General features: G+C 37.5%; 2 protein-coding genes and 1 pseudogene across 2 annotated transcripts; all 3 read left to right on the top strand.

Annotated features, from left to right (window-relative positions):
* The first annotated feature begins 7,081 nt into the window (after window positions 1–7,081).
* LOC103403493 (uncharacterized) lies at window positions 7,082–10,352 on the top strand. Its single transcript, XM_029093947.2, has 3 exons — window positions 7,082–7,743; window positions 8,700–8,929; window positions 9,943–10,352. Exons 1-3 carry the CDS (start codon window positions 7,365–7,367, stop codon window positions 10,219–10,221), a joined length of 888 nt encoding a protein of 295 aa, XP_028949780.2. The 5' UTR covers window positions 7,082–7,364; the 3' UTR covers window positions 10,222–10,352.
* A 2,989-nt stretch (window positions 10,353–13,341) lies between these two features.
* On the top strand, window positions 13,342–15,560 carry LOC103416736 (hydroxymethylglutaryl-CoA lyase, mitochondrial-like; annotated as a pseudogene).
* Window positions 15,561–24,691: 9,131 nt separating this feature from the next.
* LOC103403615 (early nodulin-75-like) lies at window positions 24,692–26,009 on the top strand. Its single transcript, XM_070813851.1, has 2 exons — window positions 24,692–25,095; window positions 25,153–26,009. Exons 1-2 carry the CDS (start codon window positions 24,729–24,731, stop codon window positions 25,725–25,727), a joined length of 942 nt encoding a protein of 313 aa, XP_070669952.1. The 5' UTR covers window positions 24,692–24,728; the 3' UTR covers window positions 25,728–26,009.
* Window positions 26,010–27,411: the final 1,402 nt, after the last annotated feature.

The raw sequence follows: 27,411 nt of genomic DNA, 5'->3' as shown, positions 1-27,411 counted from the left end.
GATACACAAAGGAGACCATGGATAATGGTGGGCACAAGACTCCTTAAGTTATTAAAGGTTGGAATCGTGGAAGAAAATTGGAAAGAGGATCTGAGAGAGACAGCAGGTTCAGATCCGGTTCCGGAGGCAAGGGTCCACAGTGCTACAGGTGCTAGACCGAGTTGTAGCAAGTTTGTGGTGGAAGACTTCGAGTATGCCCTCTAGGTACTCGAAGCAACACTTCTCTTGGTGATGTTTAGTCTCGAGTGTTGCAAGGGATTTGCAGCAGGTGGAGCTAAGGGATTCACAGGTGATGAGATGGTCCTGAAGGAAGAGAAGTGTGGGGAATTTTGTCTGGCTCGATGGGTTGTTGCTGGAAACGGGTGCACTGACGAGTTTCCAAGTTGCAGACAATAAAGAAGGGGAAAAAAAAACTGTTGGAGGAGACGAGGATGTGTCGAGATCCTGTCTGAAGCTAAATTGTGATTTTTAGCTTGCAGCAGCTTCACATGCATTGGCAGTGACTGAATCGGAACAGGACCAATGAGGTGGATTCAGAGTGTGCATGCTGGTACGTAAGGCCAATGGACTTTGGTGATGGGTGCAAGGATTTTTGCATGGTGTATTCGCCAAGGTGGAGATTGTTGTGATTGGCTCATATTTTGAGCTGTTAACAATTAAGTGACTTTGTGTGTTATGCTTTCGGAATAGTGGCCAAATATGTCCATATCTCATTTTGGCTAATAGTGGAAGACAATGATGATGTTTCATGGGATTCCTTTTGTTTTGGCATTTTTTATTCATTTCCCATTTGCATGCCGAAAGTGGTTTTGGGTTTTGAGAAAAGGGAGCATGATGGATCATCATTGTGTCTATGAAAAAAAGGAGAAGTTAACTCACTTTTCTGTCCATTTAATTGCAAGGAGCCGAAGTGGAGAAGGAGAGAGAGAGAGAGAGCATTCGGCTCTCTCTTGAGAGGGCATGAGAGAGCATCCAAGGGGGAGAGCATTCGGCTCTCCCATGGGAAAGTATGGGCACGGGTGAGAAAAATCAAGAGAGCTAGAGTGAAAGGTCTCTAGTGAAAGAACTCTTGGGGTAGAGTGAGGCTCTTGGGAAAATTCTGTGAGTGGGTGTACAAGGGATATGGGATTGGGTTATGTCGATTTAACTTATGTGTAACTTGTACTGTTTTTCTCATAGTGAAGAGCAATATCTCTCTGAGGACGTAGGCAGGTTTTTGCCGAACCTCGTAAATTTCTCGTTGTCTTTATTTCTTGTATTTTATTCTGTTTAACTGGGTGTGATTTTAGGTGTGGTTGTAATCTGAATCTCGTTTCCGCACTAATGAACGGGCCAAGGCACAACAGGACTGCCTTCTTCTCTTGCAGTTTTGTAATCATGGCCATTGTTTGATCTGAAGCGATTGTAGAAGCATTTCTTTCTTCCTCCAACCCCTCATACAAAGCGCTTGGTGATTGCTCAAGCCCTCGAGTAGCAGACTGTGACAGCAAGACCTTCAAATCTTCCCCAACTTTCGAAGAGTCCTTCCCAATCCATTTTTCTGCAACCACACCAGAAAAATGCCTTCCTTTACTAACAACAAGAAGCTTATAAGTGTCACTAAGATGTAGACACCCGATGTTCGTTTTAATTTTGCTTGTTGGTTCTTGCAGAAGACCTTTAGGGGGCGTTTGTTTGGCCTCATTAACTAGGACTGGACTAGACTGGACTACAGTCCTATGTTTGGTTTGTATTGGGACTAAGTTAAATGGGACTAAAGGGGACTCGCGTGGATTAGAAGCCTCACTAGAAGTTCTTAGCGAGACCCTCCACAAACCACGGGGCTCGCTAAGACCATCTCCGCTCAGCCTCTTTCGTTTCGCCCCTGCTTCTTCTTCTTCGCTCCCACAACCATTTTCATCTTCTTCCTCATCCAAACCTTGTGCATCATTCCAACTTACAAGATCTCAATCCTCGAAAATAAGGATTTTTTTCATCTGGGTTCGGTGATTTGGGGTCTTCCACGATCTGGGTCTTTTGGTATCTCAGATCGCACACATACATACATCGCTCTCTCCTAGAAACACCCTTAATTTTCACTTACCAACCACCCTGCTTCCGTTGATTCTTTCCCCACCAGTCACGTTCTGTTGTGGGAATTCAATTTTTGACTCTTGTTTTCAGTGGACCATAATCTGAATCTGGTACGCCAGACAAGGTGAGCAATTATTTGGAATTAGGGATTTTGAAAGGTGTTTGGTTGGCTAGAAAATTGAAAGAGAAAACAAAAGAAAATGGAATGGTAATTAGTAAGAACTGGGGAATTGCATGAAAGGAGATGGGATTTTGAAAGGTGTTTCATTGGTTGATTTTTTTGGAAACGGGATTCCATGAAAGCAATAGATGGCTGAAGGAAACAATCAATAGGCAGAGAGGATTGAGACGGATGGAGAAAAAAGGGGGAGTGGTGAGGCAGAGAAGATGGAGCATTCTAGAAAAAGGGTTTCTAGAAGAAAAAAAGAGAGAGGAAGAATTAATATAAAATATTCTAGATATGCTTTAAAATAATATAATTTTTCAGTTTTGTTAATTATCCTGTTTTTTAGTCCGACACTGCACCAAACGCTTCACTAAGTTAATCCAGCTTAGTCTAGTCTAAGCCAGTCCAGCTTAGTCCTTGAAGCTAGTCCAGTCTAAGACAGTCCGGTACAACAAACGCCCCCTTAATGTTAACTTCTATATCAATTTTTGGTTATAATTATAGCAAATTTAAAAGGTGGTTATTGACAAACCTAGTTCAGATAAATCTCCAAACCCTAAAGAAAGGTCCAAGTCAGCACCACCAATTCAACCACAACCTTCCCGCTGCAATCTGCAACAGAAAGGATCATAACAACACAGTCCATTATCCGCACAACTCTCTCAAATATGTTTGTGTTATACCCCACCCCCATTTTTCATTCTATTTCTATTTTTCCCCTAGAACATATTTGTTATCTATCAATTTAGTCCCTTATTCTCTTTTAATCCTAACCCTTGATCTAGAAAGGCTATTGATCTTAAACTGCCATGTGGCAGCTCTCAGATCCCTCTTTCCTTTCATCTCTGCCCGAAACACATCTGAGAATCTCAGTGCTCTCTTTCTTTCGGTTTCTTCTCTCTCTTTCTCACACTCTCTAAGCTCCGAGAGCTTCTCTCTAGCTTTCACCTCACTTCCCTCACAAATCAAACCCCAAAACCATATATTTGGGATCCTTGAGACTTAACGAACTCAACGATACCCTTGCATGCGCCATCAGAGCACTGTGGACTTTTCTGCCATTGAAGCCGAGAGCTTCAAAGCTCTAACACGCGAACCCAGGTGAGGATTGTGTTCCTTCTTCAAATTTCTGGGTTGTGCATGATGAGTTTATGACAAAACTCAAGGGTTTTGATCTCAGTTTTTCTCTGTGCTAATAATCTAGCTCCGACGACGAACTCCGACGAGTTCGAGGTCCATCTCTTCCCAAAACCTGCTGCAGTGCGTCCAGGTGAGTTCTTAGGTATATTTGTGAAGTTTTAGAACCCCTTATTCAAGCCCTAACTCTTACCATCCCTTGTGCATGCATGTCCGGTTCCGACGACGAACTCCGGCGAGTTCGTGAGTGTGTGTTTGTGCAGTGTGTACGTTGTGCAAGTGTGTGTGCGTGAACCGTGTGTGTGTGTGTGTGTAAGTATGCTTGCTGTGCGTGTGTGTGCTTATATATATATATGCATGCTGTGCATGCGTGTGTGTTTATATGTATGTATCTATATATATATATATATGCATGTTGCCTCTGTGTGTATATTTGTATATATATATATATATATATATATGTGCATGCTGTCTGTGGGTGTGTTTGGCATGTTGGTGTATGGTGCACGTGTGTGTTGTGTATGTTTGTGTACTATATGAAGTGTACAGTGTGTGCGTTGTGCGGTGCAGCTCTGGGAGTATGTGTGGTGTAGGTATGTGTGTGAATGTGTGGTGTGTGTGCCGTGTGTGTATAAGGGTGGGTTTAGGCTTAAGCCTAAAACTCCCTCTTGTTCCTAACCTACCCAAACCCAAAACCCATTTCCATTTCCTAAAATTCTATCTTTTGGGTAGTTTATTAAATTGTACATTTTCGTGCTTAGGTGAAGTTGCTAGTGGAGACTTCCTTAATCTTTTTGCACACAATTCTGCTGCTTCGGAGTATCTGTGAGTGGACCACCTTCGAAAATTGCATGTTTTATTGATAGAAATGCATAATTTAATAGCATGCCTTGCAGAATTATTGATTTGAGAAATACTTTACAGGAAGCATGATGATTTGATTATACGTGATTATATATATGTTTTGAATTATTTTCATTATATTGTATTTTCTATAGAACCCTCATTCTAGTAGACTATCTGATCGATGACGATAGGATGCTAAGAATGTGTTTCAAATGACTTTCGAACACCTCTTCGTAGTATAGAGGATCGATGAATTTATGCTACGAAGTTGTATTTTAGAGATGAATTATGTTTTGTGCGTACCTAGTGAACACTATGCCGCCTGGGGCGAGGATCTGGTGTTGGCATTGGGGCCGGGAGAAATAATCCCTAGCGAAAGGCTGAGGGACACGGAGACAGGCATTGGGCCGGGAGGGAGATATCTCTGGCTACGGGCACAGAGACTGAGGTGCAGGCATTGGGCCGGGAGTATTGTTATTCAGTGCACTCACTAGCAGCACAACTTGTGTTATGCTTCCTGACATGATTGCTGAGATAATTTCTGATATGATTTTCTGAGATTGATTTGCAGATGGATATATGAATTGTTTTATGGCATGCTAAAGGTTTCTGAAAAGCTTATCACTTATTATTCTAGTAGTTTTCATTATTAAACTGTGGGGGTTAGTATGTTCATAACTGTTTTCGTACTATGTATGTATATAAACTTGGTCCACTCACCCTTGTTTTGCGCCCCCATTCAGGTCTTAGAAACGAGGCATAGAATCCTGGCATTAAGGTACTTCCGCAGCGGCATCTTCGAGTCCTCTCGGGGTAGGACCCACTCCTTTGTTCATTTAATCTTATCTTAATTCTTGTTAGTGACTAGGTTTAGTTGTATGCTCTGAACACGTTCCTAAATTGTTAATTCATTGTTTTTAAATTCATAACCTGTATTTATTTCTTATTCTTAGCTTTTGTATCAATTAATGGCTTTCGTCACCCCCGGGTGTCGGCCAGCACGTGTCGGTCCTGGTATTCGGGGAATATCAGGGTCGGGGCGTGTCAGTTTGTATCTGATTCAACCTGTTTGTATTTATTTTTCTGATTCAAATGTTTATCAAGTGTAACAACCTTATCTTTTGTAACTCTATATAAAGAAGTGAATGAATACTCACTCGACATTGAGTTGAGCTTATACAATTCATCAACCTGCTATACCTTTGCCTTCAGATTTCCTTTAGTTATAATTCTATTTGGGGTCCAAATTATCTGAATTTAACATGATGGATTGGATTGTGTTGAATCTCTATTGAAATTGACGCAAACTAAGCATGCTATATTTCCAAATCCCGTCGACTGGCCACAAGAAGTAAGGATACGATGAATCAATGTTTGAAGAAAGAAAAGAGGCAGGCATGATGTAGCTGACGTACGGTGGAAAGGTTGATCTTATGTAACGTTTGTTGTGCTCAAGTGTTGATGTAGCTGCACTACATACTCGAACTCACTTGTTTGCCATTTCTTCCTTTGGGGAGGTGGAGGCTTACAGAGTCTAGAAGCTGATGATCCAGTTGGAATTCCCAAAATGTTAGTCAATAACAAGCAATGGTTAAAATTCAAGTTTAAGTTTGAAAGGGATAAAGTGGCAAAACATTTCCCACTCCAAAATAGTTATCCTACACTATTACAAGGTTGCACGGATATGGACACGGATACAACGACACTGCGACAGGAACATGGCAAATCTTAAAAAATAGGACATGGACACATTGTTTAAAATATAATAAATTTAGGGGTGTGTGGCACACCCCTTTTTACTTCTCACACACTCCTTATTAATTTATGTCCGTTGATTTTCTTCAATTATCACATCCGATGACAGAAAACAAAAAATGTGTGGGAAAAGTAAAAAGGGATGTGTAGATATCACACCCCTAAATTTATAGTAAATATTGCATATATTAAAAATAATAGTGGATTATAATATAACAAAATAATCGTGTTTATCAAATTCATTCATTATACATAATAACTAAAATAACACAAAACATAATAATTAAAACAATACAAGTATAATAATTAAAACAAAACAAGTATAATAATTAAAACAAGAAGAAGCTGAAATGACTATGTGAGTCTTTTCGGCTCCCGAAAGACGTGTATAACCGTGACTTGTCACTAATTGTTCCCTTTAAAAAAAAAAACAAGAAGAGATATATATTTATGCTCAATAACAAATTAAACAACCAACTAAAATAGAATGCAACTGGAGTGGAGGCCGTAGAGAAGAGGCTGCATCGGTTGCGAAGAGAGGAAGAAGAGAAGTGAAAGGAGGCGCATATAAGAGATTGAAGTTGGGTTAGGACGGGTTGGCTTTAGGCTTTAGTTTTTGTATTTCCAAATTGCCCCAAATCTTTCAATGTTTTTATGTTTTCAAAACTGACTCAAAATATTTTTCAATTTATAAAAATGCCCCTGCCCCTTGACCAGTGTCTTGACCATGTTCAACTTGTGTTGGAGGCGCGTCGGCGTGTCAGAATGTTCGACACTCCGACGCTTTGGGTTTCGGAGTGTTTGTCCAACCTAGTTTAGAAGCGTAGTTGATTAATCCATAAATGTCAAATCTCTTGCCCCGTAAAAGGAATGACAATATAATCCGACGTACAAGAAGGACTAGATGATGAGGCCAACTTCTATATTATAGGGTTTTGAATAATCTCATCCAATATTATTTTTCTCAACGATCCACCTATTTTGATCCCTTAAAAACTATAATAATTTTTTACTATTAGATGAAAATTCAAAATTTTGGATCACTTGATCTGGTAAGCTTGGCGAAAGAGATCCGGACGGATCTCTTTCAGTTTCTATCATCAAAGTGGGTAAGTCAAGCCGACTACCCCACCAAACGTGCTTTTGTCCAGCAACTGCAAATATATCATCTCTTTCCGTTCCTATAATCGAAGTGGGTCAAGTCAAGCCGACTACCTCACCAAACATGCTTTCGTCCAGCAACTACAAATATATCACCCCAAATCATGACCGTCCATATCGAAGCCACCAACGGTCAAGATTTCGCAGTATCACACATTCACATGTAAGTCTCTTCTTCCTTGTTCTATATAATTCATAGCTCATAGTTGAGTACAGATTATCAAACATGGAGAATCCTCATCGATTGTCGGACAACCTGGAGCCCTGGAGCCACCTCCACGGCAAAGTCGTCATGGTTACCGGCGCTTCCTCTGGCCTCGGCCGCGAGTTGTGCTTAGACTTAGCTAAAGCCGGCTGCAGAATCGTAGCCGCCGCTCGCCGCATCGACCGCCTTCAGTCCGTGTGCGATCAAATCAACCAGCTCTCCATCACCGCTCCTTCTTCATCATCTTCTGTTGCTGATAGTGGGACTGGTGGAGGCCCGAGGGCTGTGGCCGTGGAGCTGGATGTCAGCGCCGATGGCCCAGCTATCGAGAAGTCTGTGAACAAGGCTTGGGACGCGTTTGGGCTCATCGATGCCCTTGTTAACAATGCCGGTATTAGAGGTTGGTTTGGCTGGCTTTCTGCCTTTTATATTATTTGTTTTAGAGGTATTTGTCGGATTGTCCTCAAATTTATTCCTGATTACTTCTTAAGCTTTTGTAATTAGCAAATTTCTTTCTGAATTTAACTTTAGCCCTTTCTAATTTTATAAATAGCCAATTTCGCTTAGGGTTAGATTTTAAAATTTTCATTCATCTAGCTGAGGGGTAGAGGAAGATCTAGGAAAACTTTGGAAGAGACCTAAGAAAAGACTTAGAGTACTTGGATCTAATGGAGTACATGACATAGAACCCAGCGCAATGACGTTCTAGGATTTATATAGCCGACCTCACTTAGTGGGAAAAAATTTTGTTGTTGTTGTTGTTGTTAGTTTTCCATTCTTTTTGCTCTCATAGAGTTGTCACGTCTTCTACACGTGATCAAAATAGATGAAAAATTGGATGAGAATTTTTTAAAATCTAGAGAAATTGACTATTTATAAAAGTTCATGGGCTAATTGGCATTAAAATTCAAAGAGAAAATTGGCTAATTAGAGAATTTCAGGAGGGTAATTGTCAAAAATTAAAGTTGAGGAAGAAATTTGCAGCTCTATACAAGTTAGTTAGGGGAGGGGGGAATTAACAAATATACCTTTGTTTTACAATTATATGTTTGGTAATGCAAATTACTTATTTGACTGTTCTTTCAGTTCATGAACTTAACAATGACGATACTCGACTATTGAATTGGACTACTGTCCCAAGTATTGTATACAACATCATCATGTGCTCTCTACCTCTTACCTCCACAGGGGGTGCGGGTGGGACTATCGGATTCGGACTGGACTAGACTCAGTCCCAATCCTGATTCCTGTCTTGTACCAATCACCAATTGTTGACCTCACAGGCACACGCAACTAGTTGGTCTATAGGTCTGTGTTGGTGTATCATAAATGCTTACTACCATCTGTGTTTCTTAGGTAATGTGAGTTCTGCATTGGACCTGTCTGAGGAGGAATGGAATCATGTTTTCAGGACAAATTTAACGGGTTCCTGGTTGGTATCAAAGTTTGTTGCTATACGCATGCGAGATGCTGATCAGGGAGGGTCAATCGTCAATATATCTTCCATTGCTGGTCTTAATCGTGGATATTTGCCTGGAGCTACAGCATACAATTGTTCAAAGGCTGGTGTAAACACCTTAACAAAGGTATTATCTTTAACATGCTAATCAGGAAAATCATATTAATTGCGTAAGGAAAAGGAATTATGTTTTTGTTCCTTTTGGCCTTTAAATGAAATATAAGAACTTGAAGGGATGCCTGCCTCCTGGGAAACATAAGGCAGAAATTGTACGAGATGACTTTTTTGGAGTGCCAATAACAGTTTCCTGGGAAAGATAGACTTAGGGACTTAAATCAGCCTAGGAGTATTTCAGTTCTTTTTTAGTCTAGTAGAGGAATATTGCTAGTGGGCTATACTGTGTACTTTCTCTTATGCCCCTGTTGGCTATCCCACATAGGTGAGAGAAAGAAGAAAGAAAAGAGTTTAAATATGATTACCCCCACTCTAACTAGTACCGAGACCTTTTGTGATAAAACCCTACACCTGATGGATTGGACAGGTGGTAATTACCAAGTTGGGGACAATATCAATGTTGTTGGAGTGGGGCCCTCGGCCCGTTGACCCAAATTCTATCACCCCCATTATAAGCCGGTTTTGATTCTTGGTCTCTTTAGTTCGTTAGTTCTAAGTCTGATTGCCAAAATGCTTGTCATCTTCATGTGCTGTTATCATCTGTCAATAAAGTGTGTTGACGCAAGGCTGTGGTTATCACAAGCTCATGGTCTGAGCGGCTCTATTGTCGTATAACCAACAGACTGTTTTGACCAACGTGTTATTGCACTCAACCACATTTTGCTTTTTGTTGCACCGGAGGATTTCTGGGAATGACATATGAATTGATGATCTAACTTCAAACGAAGTTTTACATTTTAACTGCTGGTTTATCAGTTGCCATTTTAAGATTTTATCCTCAACTTTGTCATGTCACCGACACTACCTTTGCTTATTCTTTTCTTCTTCTCTTCTTCTCTCATAAGTTTCATTATCTATATTTGATTATGAGTATTCTCTTAAGGAATATGTTCTGTAGTTCTCTGCACTTGGTAGTGTAGGTGAAAGCTTCTATGGTACTATACTGAATCTTGTTATGTTAACCAGACTATGGCTATGGAGCTGGGGGTACACAAAATCAGAGTGAATGCAATATCACCTGGACTTTTCAGATCGGAAATTACGGAGCGTCTAATGGAAAAAGACTGGCTGCACAATGTGGCTATGAAAACTGCCCCTTTAAGAACATTTGGCACTTCAGATCCAGCATTGACATCGCTAGTTCGATATTTGGTACATGACTCTTCTGAATATGTCTCTGGCAACATTTATATTGTTGATGCAGGAGCCACCTTGCCGGGTGTTCCTATTTTCTCTTCCCTCTGAATTTTCATGTAGATTTATTTTCATGTGGAACAAAAAAGAGTAGAGAAATAAACAAACGTACAACAAATATATATTGTACCACCCCTGGCAAGTTGAAGATTCAAGAATAATAGAATGTACGGCTGAATTCATTTTTGTTGGCTTACTATTAGGTTTCCATGTGCATTTTTTAGTTTACTGTTTACAGTTTTAACAAAACAGTACTGTTCACTTTTAACGAAAAACCAGATTTATACCTTTCCCTGATTCTATTCACTATACCTTTAAAAATGACTTTTTATTAAAAGGGAAGTTTTTTTGGACTTTTTGTTAGTTTTCATTTTTTTTTTCATTAGCCATGGAGTGCAACATGAAGACAAAATAAAAAATGAAGGATGAAGATGAGTGGAGGAAGGAAGTATGAAGAGAAACGAGAATCGGGTTAATCGTGTGTTCAAGAAACCCTCAGTATGCATGGAGTGCCCTCAGCCTCTGCTTCTAAATCTTGTATTTCCTTCTTCTCGACAAGAAGGTTGTCTATCTTTCGCAGCGGTTCATTATCGTACTCGCCTTGCTCTTCCATCATTCTTAGGCCTGGTTTGGTAGTAAGGTGATTCTGAAAAAAATTGGTATAAAAAAAAGTTGGGAGCTATTTTGTGTTTGATAAACATTCAGCTTTAGATTTTTTTTCACAGTTTTTGATGAAAAAAAGCCAAAAACAAGAAGCTGCAAAACTCAGCTTTGAAAAACCGAATTTTTTTCACATCTGTTTTACATAAAAATTTACCAAATACTATACTACTGTTTTTTTTTTCAAATGCATTTTTACAAAAAAGTTTACCAAATACTCTACAGTTTTATTTCACAGCTGCTTATTCTCACAGCACAGCAGAAACAGTTTTTTTTTTCAAAGCACATCAATACCAAATCAGCCCTTAATTGCTGGAGTGCTTCCATATGGAGCACTGCCTTCTTCTCTTGCAGTCTTGTAATCATGGCCATTGTTTGATCTGAAGCGATTGTAGAAGCATTTCTTTCTTCCTCCAACTCCTCATACAAAGCGCTTGGTGATTGCTCAAGCCCTCGAGTACCAGATAACTGTGAGAGCAAGACCTTCAAATCTTCTCCAACTTTCGAAGAGTTCTTCCCAATCCATTTTTCTGCAACCACACCAGAAAAATGCCTTCCTTTTACTAACAACAAGAAGCTTATAAGTGTCACTAAGATCTAGACACCCGATGTTCGTTTTAATTTTGCTTTTTGGTTCTTGTAGAAAACCTTTAATGTTATATTAGTACTTTTATATCAATTTTTTGTTATAATTATAGCAAATGTAAAAGGTAGTTATAATTCTATTTGGGGTCCAAATTTTCTGAATTTAACATGATGGATTGGATTGTGTTGAATCCCTATTGAAATTGACGCAAACTAAGCATGCTATATTTCCAAATTCCGTCGACTGGCCACAACAAGTAAGGATACGATGAATGAATGTTTGAAGTAAGAAAGGAGGCAGGCATGATGTAGCTGACGTACGGTGGAAAGGTTGATCTTATGTAACGTTTGTCGTGCTCAAGTGTTGATGTAGCTGCACTACATACTCGAACTCACTTGTTTGCCATTTCTTCCTTTAGGGAGGTGGAGGGTTACAGAGTCTGGAAGCTGATGATCCAGTTGGAATTCCCAAAATGTTAGTCAATAACAAGCAATGGTTAAAATTCAAGTTAAAGTTTGATAAGGGATAGAGTGGCAAAACATTTCCCACTCCAAAATAGTTATCCTACACTATTACAAGGATGCACGGATATGGACACGAATACAGGCGACAAGAACATGAAAAATCTTAAAAAATAGGACATGGAAACATTGTTTAAAATATAATAAATTTATAGTAAATATTGCATATATTAAAAATAATAGTGGATTATAATATAACAAAATAACTGTGTTTATCAAATTCGTTCATTATACATAATAACTAAAATAACACAAAACATAATAATTAAAACAATACAAGTATAATAATTAAAACAAAACAAGTATAATAATTAAAACAAGAAGCTAGAGGGAAGCTGAAATGACTATGTAAGTCTTTTCGGCTTCTAAAAAATATGTATAACCGTGACTTGTAACCAGTTGTTCCTTTTAAAAAAGAAAAAAAAAAACAAGAAGAGATATGTTTATGCTCAATAACAAATTAAACAACCAATTAAAATAGAATGCAACTAGAGTGAAGGCCGTAGAGAAGAGGCTGCATCGGTTGCGAAGAGGGGAAGAAGAGAAGTGGAAGGAGGCGCATATAAGAGATTGAAGTTGGGTTAGGACGGGTTGCTTTTAGGCTTTAGTTTTTGTATTTCCAAATTGCCCCAAATCTTTCAATGTTTTTATGTTTCCAAAACTGACTCTAAATATTTTTCAAATTTATAAAAATGCCCGCCCCTTGACCAGTGTCTTGATCATGTTCAACCTGTGTCGGAGTGTCCGACACTCTGACACTTTGGGATTTCGGTGCGTTCGTCCAACCTAACTTAGAAGCGCAGTTGATTAATCCATAAATGTCAAATCTCTTGCCCCGTAAAATGAATGACTATATAATCCAACGTACAAGAAGGACAAGGTGATGAGGCCAACTTCTGTATTCTAGGGTTTTGAATAGTCTCATCCAATATTATTTTTCTCATGATTCACTAAATCAGGGAACTTAATGCAAGAATAATAAGGCTATTGAACTTTTGGCCTCGGTTCAAACAATACACCAAAATAGGGGCCGGTTGCTCAAAAAATGCATTTGTGAGAGCTCAAATTCGAGTTAGAAATTCCAAACTTTTGCTCACTTTTCATTAGACCAAACCCTTTGCAGTTTTGCAAATGACATTTCCACTCTAAACTGCACTAAAATGGGAGAAGAAAAGATTTGAAGAAGAGAGAGACGAATGAGGATCCTTTTTGTGAGAAACCCTGCGATCCTTCAATTGTGTCCGTTCATCGTATATCGTACGGTCATAAATCATTTTAATTTTTTTTATTTAAAATTAAATATAAACAGTACTTCTAGTCTCACAATATACGATAAACAAACATAATTGGAGGATCTCCGAGATCCTCACAAAGAGAATCCGGAGAGGATCCTCATCCGATGAAATGGCAGCTATTGCTTCTGGTGCAAAAGAAGTTGGCATATTTGCCTCGGCTTCTCAATCTTTTTCAAAATCAAATATAAACTGCAGTATTGAAGATAGTCTCGTTTGTCATAGTGATGTTGCTATTGCTGCCAGAAAGCTTTTAATTCCTCTTTGTGGGTATATTTTCTAACTACTTTTTGTTTTCTGCGCTTTGGGGGTCGGGGAGGGTGGTATGGGTTCTTCTCACTCCCAGTGGAACTAAATTACTTTCTTTCTAAATAATATTTTTATATGGAACTATTTAATTTCTATTGTTTTTCTGAGCAGTATTCCAATATTATACCTTTCTAATCCTTTTAGATACATATCGTGTGTTGTGGGGTGTCCAGTGGAAGGAAAGATATCCCCATCACAAGTAGCATATGTGGCGAAAGAACTTTATGACATGGGTTGCTCAGAAATTTCTCTTGGTGATACAATTGGTGTTGGTACTCCAGGTAATTTTGTCCGCCTTTCTTCTTGTTGATTTAGTTGGCTCATGCCTTGGCTCTTGTTGAACTTATACTACTTCCTTCTGCCATCCTAAATTCTCTATTAGGCTTTTAGCGTATTCATCAAAATGGGAGGAAAAAAGAAACTTTCTAAGCTTTCATGCTATGATGTGGGTTTGCCGGCCAGTGATTGCGTGTTTTGACTTTGGGAAAGTTAAATTTTGCTTGGGCTAATTTCATTTGGGTAAACAAAGAAGTTGGAAAGCCAAACTAGAAGTTCAAGACCGAAAAGTTACAGAAATGTGCAGCATGAGGCTCGGCTTGTAGTGTGCCATTCACTTATTTTGACTAGTCTCATTTGTTTAGCGTTTATCCCATATAGTAGACACTATTTGGCTGTGGTGTATTCCTCAAGGCTTATGCTTTCTGGGATAAACACTGACGCTGTGAAAATATAAAATAAAACATCCCCAAAAGATGTCATAAGTTCCTAACAGTAAAAACTTCAGACCCTGTCTTTTTAAGTCCAGTGATTGTGATGGTAGTTTGCGTTGTTATCTTAATGATGCGGAGGAAGAGGATTGGGTAGTGTATTTTGTTTGTTTGTTATCAAGTTTGACTTTTTAGTATAAAAATATGATTTTTCGTTAAATTAAACAGTATCGTAGATTTTTCGTTAAAATTCTTTTTTTTTTTCCACTCTAGATAGTGTCATTCCAATGCTTGAGGCTGTTGTTGGTGTGGTCCCCACTGAAGCTTGCTGTCCATTTTCATGACACGTATGGGCAAGCTATTTCAAACATACTAGCGTCACTCCAGGTAATCCACACTGCTCTTGAATTTAGCAGGAAAATTAAACCAAATGTAGGTAGTTGCAATTTTTGACATGATTAGATCAGTCAAAATCAAAGTATAAGTCTTCAAACGATTGTTTTTGTCTTGGATTTTCGACCCAATTACCACTATCAATAAACAATTCATGATTGAAAGGCCTCCATAATAATTATTTAAAAAAGTAAAAGGCAAGTACGAAAACGAAGCCAAAGTACATTTGGCACTTATCGAGGGACAAGTAAAGGAGGGTACTCAATACGCCTTTGCCTACTCAATGGTCTGAGAGGAATACTTTGGAGTGCTAGCAGTGCTTGTGGATACGTGCATACTAACAAGCTCAATGAAATTGGTACGAACATGCAGTATTGGATTGGAAGTCATCTACATAGTGCTGAGCTTGTCACAGTAGAGCGTGATGGACATCAAAATAAGCAAATGGAGCTCGTGAAAAAGGTGCACTATCCAAAGTATAAATTAAAACTTGAGACAATAGGTTTTTAGGGCCACTCCAACACAAGTTGATTCCCTTTCTTGTGACTACATGATTTAGCGGACCATACTTCTAGAATTCTGACTGATCTTAATGTTTAAGGATAATAGAACTGCATATATTAAGAAAAAAGGATAATCGAACTGGAATGACATTTTTCATCTTGGCAGATAGGAATCCTCACAGTGGATTCATCAGTATCAGGTCTTGGGGGTTGTCCGTATGCTAAAGGAGGGAGCTTCCGGAAATGTTGCCACGGAAGATGTTGTGTACATGCTTAATGGACTTGGACTGAAGACCCATGTAGATCTTAAAAAGCTCATGTTGGCTGGGGACTTTATCTGCAAGCACCTGGGGCGCTCATCTGGTTCAAAGACAACAGTTGCCTTGCGTAAAGTCACAGCTCCTGCCCCTAAGCTATGAGGTACCACCACTAGATTGTGTAAGTTGGTCTGTGCGCGCTCCAAATTCGATACCTGAAATCAAGAAGGCAGTCGTTTTAAGATGTTCTGCATTGGTGCATTGGGAAAATACCAGTACATTGGTGCAATGCACAATTGTTGTGAATTAAATTACAGAATCAAAGGGGACTCGATGGAGACTGACTCTCAAGAAGTGATAACGGATGTTTCTTGTCTGAGTGATTTTCACACTTTTTTTTGCCTCTCCGCATTCATATTTATTTTGGACATTTGGATTGATCAAGTCAAAGAAAGAATTAAGAGAAAAAAAAAAACAGCGTGCGCAGAAGAAGAAAGGATCGAGTAGAAATTATTCCCTTTGTGTTGTTATAATGCTACACATGCCACCCACAATGGCGAAGCTACAGAGGGACAGGGCCCCTCCCCTCGCCGGAAATCAAGCCCAAGAGCGTGGTTCCACCCCTCTGGTCCTATCGGAATTAATGGCTGCTCAGCCTGGTGTCGGTTTTTTGGTTTCTACTGCTGCTGTGCAGGAGTGTCATTTCATTTTATTTAGGCCCACCCATCCCTTTTCTTACTCACCCTTTCAACCAATGTGGCATTTTGACATTTTATAGCATTATGAATAGCATGCTAAAATGTTGAGGAGGATCTAGGAATACTTGGAAAGAGAATGTAAGAAAAGATTTGGAATACTTGGATCTAACAAAAGACATGCGAGCGCAATAACGTTCTAGGATTCATATAACCGATCCCACTTGATGATATAAGGTTTTATTATTTTTGTTGTACTTTTCCCCCTTTTCCTCCTTTTTTTCCCTAACCCTGCCGTGCTAAAATTTAGCACTAGAGATGAAAATGCCTAGTCATCATAATTTGTTATTATCTAGTCTAGTCAGCAAGTAGATTTCTTAAAAGGACAAAGATCCCAGCCGGATCTCACCCCACCAAATCCTAAGGATTTGGAAATCCGGATCATTGAAATTTGATTCAACAACTACAAACAGGGGGCCTTCTAAAAGTAATAATAATTGTAGCCATTTGATCAAATTTCAAGGGTCCAGATCTCCAGATCCTTAGGACTTGGTGGGGGAGATCCAGCTAGGATCTCTGTCCTTCTTACAATTGTGTGTAATTTATATAAGGTTGTTAGGAGTTCTTTTGTACATAGCAAATGCTATATTTGTCCTTTCAGTACTGTAATTATGATTCATTAGTGAAAGAGGCAATTTTACACAATTTCAGTTCCAGGCACATCAGTAATTTATATGAATATTTTCTAAAAATTAATTGATATGAAGTCGACGTACATATTCAGTAAATCATGATACACATTTATTCATCTAAATGTCGGAGATACACCCTTTATATATGTTATGTATAAAAAGTATATGAAAAAAATTCCGTTTTGTTTCCTCTTGTTTTTTTTATTTGTCCATACTGTGTCTCTTGTTCAAAAAGAATGTTAGTACTTTTTGAACTCTATCTGTAACTCATTATAGATGTGTACAAACAAGATATCGAGCAGCAATAAGGAAAATGATTGAATAGAGGAACTCTCAGATATTTGGTGATCCCAGATGTGTCGATATCAAGGGTGACTCATTATTTTGATGAATCATTTCTTCATATAGAAGAATTTGCCATGATATATCTGATCCATGCATAATATCATAAAAATTTGATACAATTTTTTTGGCTGTTACTTAGTATTGGCAACGGGTCTAAAAAAGATTCCAAAAATATCAAATTTAGATGTTTGTATCCTGTCGAAGTATGAAACCTTGACATATATGTTGTGTTATATTCCATTTTGAGAGTTGAAAAAATACAATCTCGTTGAAAGGTTCTATACATCTGCCATTTCTCAAGGCATTTCTTTAGACAAAGACCCAGTTTTTCCTCTTTTCAGATGATAAATATTTCTTAGAACATGAATTGTGAATCAAACCCATGTTTGAATTGAAATTGAGATACTGATGTAAGTTCTTTCCTTCTGAATCAGACAGATTCATATCTAAAAGAGGTTGACAATAAGTTTTTTCAAAATTGACTATTTATCCCTCTGTTAGGAATGTACCATATATGTCCGCAATCAAGTAAATAGCTCTACAAATGAATAGATCAGATCGAATTGGAAAATGTAAGATTTGTACAAGTTATCTGTTCGTCACCATTTTGTGGCAAATCATTAGGTATGAATATGTTGGACACTTGTAACTCGATTAGTGAAATAGTATCTCTCTCCAAAAAAGTATATTTGTTTTACTGCCGCACAAAGAAAATATAGTTGCAAATGAACAAAATATTAAGGAATTGTCCATACATAAAATCATAATTATTGATACAGGCATTTTTCACATAAAAAGGTATTCCTTTGTTACAATATATAATTGAACGGGTACATCTGGAATTTTTACCTTACTTAAATATCAAATAAATATAGCAGATTTTAAGAAAATAAGAATTTGTTTATTTTTTATTTTCATGTTCTTTCATAACATAAATATTTTTAAGAGCCTCCTGGTGCGAAAAAATTTATTACTTTGAAACAGGCCTCCTGATAGATGGGATAAAATCAAAAGAACCTTTTATCTCACACTACTCTTTTGATACATAAATTAAGGGTTAAAAAAATTTCTCATATCAAATTCGAAGTGCCATACTATTATTACTTAATATTCATATTTCATATAGCACTTGGCGCCAATGAGTTTTTCACAACATTGTCTCATCTTAATCACCTATTACTAAGTATTGGGTTTATCACAAAAGGCCGTGATATTTTTAAGAGTGAATTCATACACTTATTCTACCTTATTTTCTTAATCTTTGTCACACCCCGACCTGCGAATAAAGACTATTCACGAGCTAGGGTGTGAGCCATATCTTAACTATAGGAATAAATTCTACAACCAAGATATGGTGGAAAATAAAAATTATAACAATTACACCATACATCAACAAAATCTTACATACAAATTTTTTTTATAATACGCATCGGAATAACTATAGTGCACAAACTAATTCACAACAAAAACTACTAACAAAATAATAATTAAATTGTAACAATTCTTTTGAATACATAAAATATATGCAAATGAGATGGATGAATGTACTTACTCCCTTCTAATCCCGTCAACACATACCTAAGGCACCTAAGCATGCACGTCCCATACCATGCTTATACCACTTGGCTCCGAGTACGTTAGAATATTAGTTAACTCCCGTTCATCACTTAAACCCAATTTTTGTAATTAAACTCTCAATTTCCACTTTATTAAACATGCACTTCCCTTGACGCCCAATTGTATATTCAAGCCCTGCACCCTATGCCTGACATATACAAGATTTCATTATTTTATAATCAACCAATTTGTATACTCAAGCCTTGCACCCTACGCCTAACATATACAAGGTTCATTATTATTCAAGTCAAACTTCAGCCCTTGAATATCCTCACAACTCAAACACCTTACAAACTCAACACAACTCTTTTTCTTGCTTTGCAATGCATATGTATATGTCATGTTCACATAGATATCAATACTCACACTTTATCTTACAAGCCTACAAGCTTCAACATAAATCAAATTGATTAGTAACAAGAATAATATAATCATAATATTAATAACAAAGTAATAATTTATAATCCATCATATATAATGTTGCTCACTCAATATATGTTTTTCCAACGTCTCATCCATCTTGGTCAAGCAACCTGTTTTTATTAGAAAAGAATAGACATCCATGTTAGAGAAAATAATTTTTAGAGTGAAATATATGTCTCAAAGGCCACAGGGCATGGAATCATGTTTCTAGCTTTTCCCTTTCTAAACATCATCTTTTATTTTTTATTTTAGCCCACCACTTCTACTTCTTCTTCTTTAATACAGCTGAAACTGTCAGCTGTTCGAACTGGAATATAAGTCATCACATAGATTAGATTATCGTGGTTTTTGGATATGTTATAGAGGAGATGATAAGGAATAACTTTTGTTAAGGAAGTGTTTCGACCCGAGCTACGAAAAATGGGGTTTTAGTGCTCATAACTTGGCTGTCCAGTTTCCTGCGGGATTAGAGACTGAGTTTGTAATTTCAACATATTGGAAGATCGCACCGTTGGATTTTACTGACATTTTGATACATCATGGTAGAGAGACAGATAAACAACTCTCCTGAAGAAAGTATTATGATATAATCTATGGATGATGGTGTTTTAGTCTGTTAAATAGGCTGGACGAATTTCTAGTTTTTGGATATCTTTCTTTTGATAGATGGAGTTTGGTGGAGATTGGTTGGGCAAGGTTTCATGTATTTCTCTGGGATTTGTTCCCCCCTTATTTTACAATATTCTCAAGGGAAGTAAATGGATATTTTTGATGGTTTAGTGAGAGTGCTTTCATAACAATGATCTCAAAATGTAAACAACACAAGATTTAAGTGGTTCACCAAATCGACTACATCCATTGGTGTTTGCTTTCATTGTATTTCACTATATATGAGGGTCATACAAATACAATGAAAGATGGCTTAAAGCCTTAACAATAAGTAAAAGAAAGGTAATTGGGTAATATGAAAGGGAGGATGGCTTAAAGCCTAATCATCACCATGAAATTGTTCCAATCACAAGGCAACAAATGTTAAGCAAAACCTTAGCTCTAATATGTGTTCAAATGGCAAAGAGACATGTGTGAAGCTAATCAATATTATGCAAGGTGGATACAAGCATCCAAGGCCATGTTCATCTCTAAGGAATATGCATCCCACCCGTTCTCACCTCATTAGAAAATTTGGAATGATAGATTGAAGCATTGAAGAGAGAATATAGACAATTAATTAAAATTCTCCTAGGCTAGTGAGTAAGCACTCTAAAACAACAACATATTGCCACATGCATGCCAATACATACACATACCTAGTCTATGGCTCTATATAGACTCACACCTCTCAAATGTTTAGGGGTGAGTAATCTCTCTACATTAACTCAACTTGCCAACTCACTTCTACTTGGAAAAAATAGCAAACCAAACTCAACACTTAGCCATACGTATAAGCCAAAGGCTTCCCACCTCCACACCCTAATTATTAGCTTCTATTAATTACCAACTTTCACCTCAACCTATCTAGAGTGGTGACTAACCCCTCCTCTTTATTCTCTAATGGTTGGCAAAACTCTACTTAGCCTTTGTGAGAAAATAAAGCCAAACTCATGCACTTAGACACATGCACTTATGCTATATAGACTTCCACTCCATCACTATAGAGTAGTGAATAATCACCATAATAATGAGTTTCTGATGATTGCAAATTGCCACATAAGATACCACAAAAATATCTAAAGTGGAGATATCCAAAATTACATACTCAAGTTCTCCAATTTTTTAAATACGGGGTATTACAATCTCCCGATTTGAGACTTATATTCAACATGCCCCCTCTCATGTGACCAAAACATAGTGGGCCACAAGTGCAGCCGATCCCACATTCGAGATTAAGTGTGGAAGCATGGTGGTACATTAATCACAATAACTCAAGCATGATACCCACATGACTCATAATCAAACCTGCTTTGGTACAATGTCTGATCATCAAGGAGACCAGTCACTGGCCCACTCCTAACCACGCCAATATTATCCTAATTGAATCACCTATTAGTGGTTGTTGGGTTTTATTACAAAGACGTCTTTATTTTTCGGAGTGAACTCATATACTTATATATTGTTAATTCTCCAATGTGGGACTTATATTCAACATTCACGTGCTTGTCTTTCCATTCCCAATGTTGAAGTTCTCTTCACGTGTGGCCGATTGGAGATATGGTTCCACATGAGGTAGCGCGGAAATCCCACAATGAAGATTTGACAAAATATTACAAATTATGTACAATAGTTTTATCCTAAGTACGCCGAGGTCTTAAGGAAAAAATCTTTCACCTCTTAGGCTACAAATGGTTAACTTGAGAATAATATTGGTGTTGAACCATTAAGCTCGCATTTCTAAAATTTTAACAATATATAATAATAATATTGTAAGAAATTCGTAGCTTAATTGGTTAAAAATATTTAATATGCATTGGATGTGTTGAGCTCAATTTCACCACACTGGTGCTGGTATAAAAATAAAGAAAAACAACTATATTTTATCTTTGTCAATACCCTAAGCTGTGAAGAACATGTCGGCAGAGCCGCAGAGATCAACCAGGGATCTCATCATAATGTCGACTTTATATACTGCTCGTGAACATATATGCTAGGACCAGTACAAAACCACTTGCAAAATGTAACGGAATACTTAATTGTGTCCACATGCATGCCTTGATACTATGTTATGCTTTATGTTGTGAAATGCATAGAAGTCTGGCTTTACTTCATCTCGCTGACTAGGGTAGTTATACAAAGAGTCAACAGAATGTCCCACAAGTTGAAAGGCTGAGGTACAAAATTGCAGAAGAGAATCTTCAGAAACTTTGTAGTGTGACTATGTTACTAATTCATGTAATTTTGTAGGCTGTATAAAGAACATGATAAATGATTAATTTGGAACTTAAGATTAATATAATAAATAAGTATGTATGTGTTATAGTTGTAAGTAATGATAACTCTAGCTACTTGGTGAAGTTAGAGGCTGCTAGTCAATTCATTAGATTGTTAACGGGTATCCATTAAGACCTGTTTAATTTGATATCATTATAATATAAATGTAAGATTGATAGTGGTGACGATAATGTAAGGTGAAATTAAACTAAATGAGTCTTAATAGGTATCCATTAACAACCTAATGAGTAGATTTGTGACCTCCAGGTGAAGTGACGTCAAATAAAAAATCTCTTCATCGTGAACTTTGTGGTGTGACACTATCCCAAAGTGCTACTAAACCATCTACATGAATAACATAATTGATGAATATTAGGGACCTAGAGAATATAATTTTGAATAAGTACATAAATGTTATAGCATAAATAAATTAGTAACCTTACATGGCGAGGTGACAGAGAGAATTTTCTTCAGATCCTGTAGAAAAAGCAGCCACATGACTCATACAACTGCCTTCATGCTTTCACACAATGTCACTACACCGACAACATATAAGTGCATGCACAGCAGCACATGCAAACGCAACCATATAGACCTGAAAGCAAACAAAAGGAAATTTCGATCATGTTGCATCTATATCACGGAAGCTAGATGGACCATTTGACCTTCAACTTCTCTGCATTTTTTGACTGGCCCAGAGGCTTCGAGTTGTGGAAACCTTTTAAGAATTGAAGAGAAGTATTAAAATGCTCTCTCTTCGCATGGAAGAAGTTTAAGAGAAACGTTTTGGAATTGACAAATAAGATTACAACTACACACAAAGTAGTACGTTTAAATGAATTTGAAATAACAATATGCAAGGAATTATTTGAAACTCATTTGTTTTCTTCCTTCACTTATTTAAATAGTCGCATATAATGATTGTAATAGTTGAAACAACCAATTTAATCTTTTAATTTTATCAAAAAAATCCATAGATTTGGAATTCCTCCATTCAAATGGGTACTAAAAGTTTATCTCTTCAGTCATTCACAATTCACATAACAGAAAAGAAAAGATTTCAATGCTCTTGACAAAACTTGTAAAACACTTAAGAGTACCACAAATACACTCAACTCTTATAATCTTGACATCGGTTCTTGAAATTGCTTTATGTTGTTTACGTGAAATCATGCCAGCCTCTGCTTAACTAGCTAGCTGCTATCTAGCCACGCAAACTATGCACTAAAACAACTTGCGATTTAGTGTCGTTTATATCGACATTAAATACATGTCATCATCCTAAGTGGAAAAAGGAGAAAGACCATTGCAGGCTCGCTGATATAGGGATTAGTAGTAATTAACAAAAAAACTTAAAACAAATAAAATACATAGAACTTTAACAAAAAACTTCCAGTATTATTCACTTTAATGAAAAACTACATTTTTACACTAAAAAGTCAACCATGATACTATTCATTTTACCCTTTATTTTGTCCTTATCGTTAAAACTCAAAATTTTTAAGTTTTTTCATTAGTTTTCCTTAAAATATATAGTCGGTAAAATATCTTCCATCATTCTACCGGATACACAAGATCTTGGTACAAAAAGCAAAATCTGTGGACCGATGATTTTATCCTATTAATTTCATCATGCTAGCTTTTCCAAAAGTGAATTTAGTTTCCATAATTTATTTCCTTAAAGTGATTATGGATAGCATATAATAAGCCAGCATCATGAATCACTAGGTGAAAAAGAACCTAAAACCACACTCAATCTTATCACAACTTGATAAGCCATATCTTTAAACCATTGAAGGCGGCACTAATTATCGTTGGAATAGAACAAAAAGAAAGAGTAATGTCTTGTGTACCATATTTATTTGATGCACAAGTGAGTTTCATTTCTTACAACTATTTGGTCTACGCTATAGTCTGTTAACTTGGTATAAGTCTCTGAATTTGCTGAAGTGAATCTCTTTTATATTCGAGATATATACTACAATTCGATGGATTAATATATAATTTGTGTGTGAATAACTTTACAAAGGATTGTTTGTTTTACTAAATCATTAGCTCAATATTTTTATAGCATTAACGTCAAATATTTGAGTCAATATTTCTAGTTTATGGAAGAGAAAACTTGAAAATTATTTGTGCATATACAGTCGGCTATATGCACGAATATAGACGGCCATTTAGTTCGAACTTATTTCGAAAAGAAAGTAAAATTGTTTTCTCCAACTTGTTTAAAAGAAAAACGAGCAAAAGCAACTTGCTATATTTTCTATTTGTCTTGTCGTTTCTAAAGTTAAAACATTATCTCTAATATAATATCGATCAGTGATGCTAGAGTACCAGGTCACTGACCGCATGTGAGTTGTGAACCGTGTAATTTAGCTTTCCTACAGGTCCCCTACCCGGTATGAACGTAAAAGTTGTCAAATATTTCAACTCAAATAGAACCCTAAATGGACCCCTCCTCATATATAAAATTGTACAAACATAACAAAAACCAAACCATACAAAATTCGACGAGTCCACACATTTCATTAAAAAAATCCAAGTGCATGGCGACATGTGTTGTCCCATCACTATAAAAAGCCACTCACTTCTACTAGTTTCGAAGCATCCCAGAACATAAGAGTCTAAAGATGTCTCCCAATTACGTGCTAGTTTTTCTTGTCGGAGTGGTGGTTTTCACCACTTCAACTCCTTCTATTGCCCTGAAACCCCCAATTCACAAGCCTCCTTCCCACAATCCACCAAATTACAAGACTCCAACCCCACTTAACAAGGAAGAGCCTTTCTCATTCCCGGAGAAGAAGCCCCCAACCCAACATAACGAGCCCCTCAAGGGCAAAGGAGAGAAGCCTCCACCCAAGCACAAGCCACCACACAATGAACACCACTTGCTAGAGGTGGAAGGCAAATTTCCCGAGGGACAAAAGCCACCTCAAGAGCACAATCAGCCTCCAAAGGGACAAAAGCCGCCACCAGAGCACAAACCAGGACAGCCAGGTGATGAGCCACCGAAGAGAGGACCACCAGGACATACCCCAGGTATTGGACACCCAGGTGACGAGCCACCGAAGAAAGGAGAGAAGCCACCGCCCAAGCACAAACCAGGACACCCAGGTGATCAGGAATCCCAAAAAGGAGAAAAGCCACCACCGAAGAACAAGGGAAGCCCAGGTCATGATGAACCTCCCAAGGGTAAGAAGCCACCACCGGAGCACAAGCCGCCTCACAATGAACAAAACACCGGACGTCGTTTATTAGAGGCAGAGTCATTGGATGGGAAATTGCCTCCTAAGGGAAAGAAGCCAAAGCCACCTCCAAAAGGCAAGCCACCAACCCCACTTGAACATAATGACGATGGAGATCACAAGCCATTCCCTGAACACGACCCAAAACCAAAGCCAGTTAAGCAGCCTCCAAAGGGTAAGGGAGATAAGCCACCGAAGGGTAAGGGAGATGAGCCACCTCATCATGATGGTCATCTTGAAGAGAATGTGGTGGAGGAGGGAAGAGACTCAGATCACAAGCCACCTCGGAAACTAAAACCCCCAACTGGTACTGGGAAGAAGCCCCCAACTCGCCCTGTCAAGCCACCTCAAAAACCACCACACAAGCCTCCATTTCCCAACTGATGATGCATGCATGGATGACTAGCTTGCTGGCTCGGTTCCATATATTATTATGTAGAATAAGAGTGATCATCTGTTACAACTATTACGTACGTACGTAGTTGCATTCATGCCACTATTTGTACTACTTGGTACCATCCTGGTATTTAGCGCTCGGCTAGCTAGCAGTTGAGGATTAGTTCAGAGATATGGAGTTGTATGCTCTTCTCATGTAAAGCATCCAGGCTCTGATTATAAATATTTACTAGCAGATGAGCACACACTTTGTGTGTGTGAACAATTTCATTTTGTTTTTTGTTTTTTATATTAAGGAGTGATTAGTTTTTAAAATTTTAAAAAGAGTATGAAATAATGATGGTGTGACAATTTCTCTTAATAAGTGCATATTTTATCTTAACATTACATAATTACTGTTTTGTGCTCCTTAGAGCAAGTCCACCGGTGGTGAATTAGGCCAGCACCCAGCACAAAAAATAGGCTGGGACTCTGTCCATTCACTCCAGCCCACAAAACAGCCTACACCCAGCCCAAGCTGGTCTCTGGGCCAGCACAAAACAGGCTAACCAAGAAGCTGGGCCATTTGCTGGCGTTGGCCACGTGGCCGATCCTGGGCTCTTGGATTTGAATATTTTTCAAATTCAACGGTCCAGATTAATTAACTACATTAAAATTAATTAAAAATATAAAAAAATACAGATTATTTTAAAAAAAATACAGTAAAATTTTAAAAAAGTTAATATTTTTTTCTATAAATACCTAACCCTCATCTTCCACCTTACACCACATTTCAATATTTTCTACACCTTCTACCAAAGCTTTCATATACTTTTTGTGTGAAAAAAAATTACCAAAAAGCTCATCCTTAATTTATTTGATGAGTTTATGTAATTTTATTTTAGTGTGTTTTTTTTAAGTTTATTTGATGAGTATGTAATTTTATTTTAGTGTGTATTTTTTTTAAGTTTATTTGAAATTTTATCCGAAATTGGTTAAAAATCTTATCCGAAATAAACTTAAAAAAAAAAAAACACACACCAAATAAATGCGCTAGGTGCCAGCGCATTTTTTTAGGGGTGGAGATGCCTTGGCCTATTACTGTTCACTTGAGTGGATAAATACGCTGGGTGCTGGCGCAAAGTCCTTAGGGGTGGACTTGCTCTTATGTAAATATTATGTATCAAAAGTGAGGGTAAAATAGGACAAATAGGGATATGATTGCCATTTTCCTAAAAGATACAAAATTACTATTTTGCCCTACTTATGTAAGTATTGTATATCAAAGTGAGGGCTAGGAAAAAAAGTGGCAAAAAGTTGACATGGAGGGTTCTTTTAATAATAGTATAGATATATGAACTATGCACTCTTTTCGTTTTATTTCATTCTCATCCGGTGTAGCTAATTAAAATTGTTCAGAAATTTGGCCTTCTGTGATGGACTATCAGTGAAAAATAAAATTTTGCATGTGTCAAATATTATAGCTAATAGAGTGTTGGGTTTTTACGTATAGGTTTTGGGTTCAAAACTTAATTGTTTGTAAATTATTGTACAATTTCAAACTCTCAAGCTCTCCTTAATAAATATTGTTTGGACCCAAAATTACATTATTGGCCCGCGCAATGAAAGCCGTTGAATGGGCATAGTTTCCAACCGTCGGATGAAAAAATGAAGATAATTTTAGGGGTATGAT

The sequence above is a fragment of the Malus domestica genome, chromosome 15 (assembly GCF_042453785.1).
Source record: "Malus domestica chromosome 15, GDT2T_hap1".
In the NCBI taxonomy this organism is placed as follows: Eukaryota; Viridiplantae; Streptophyta; class Magnoliopsida; order Rosales; family Rosaceae; genus Malus; species Malus domestica.
Note: the sequence above shows the minus strand (reverse complement) of the source record. Positions and strands in the feature narration are given on the sequence as shown.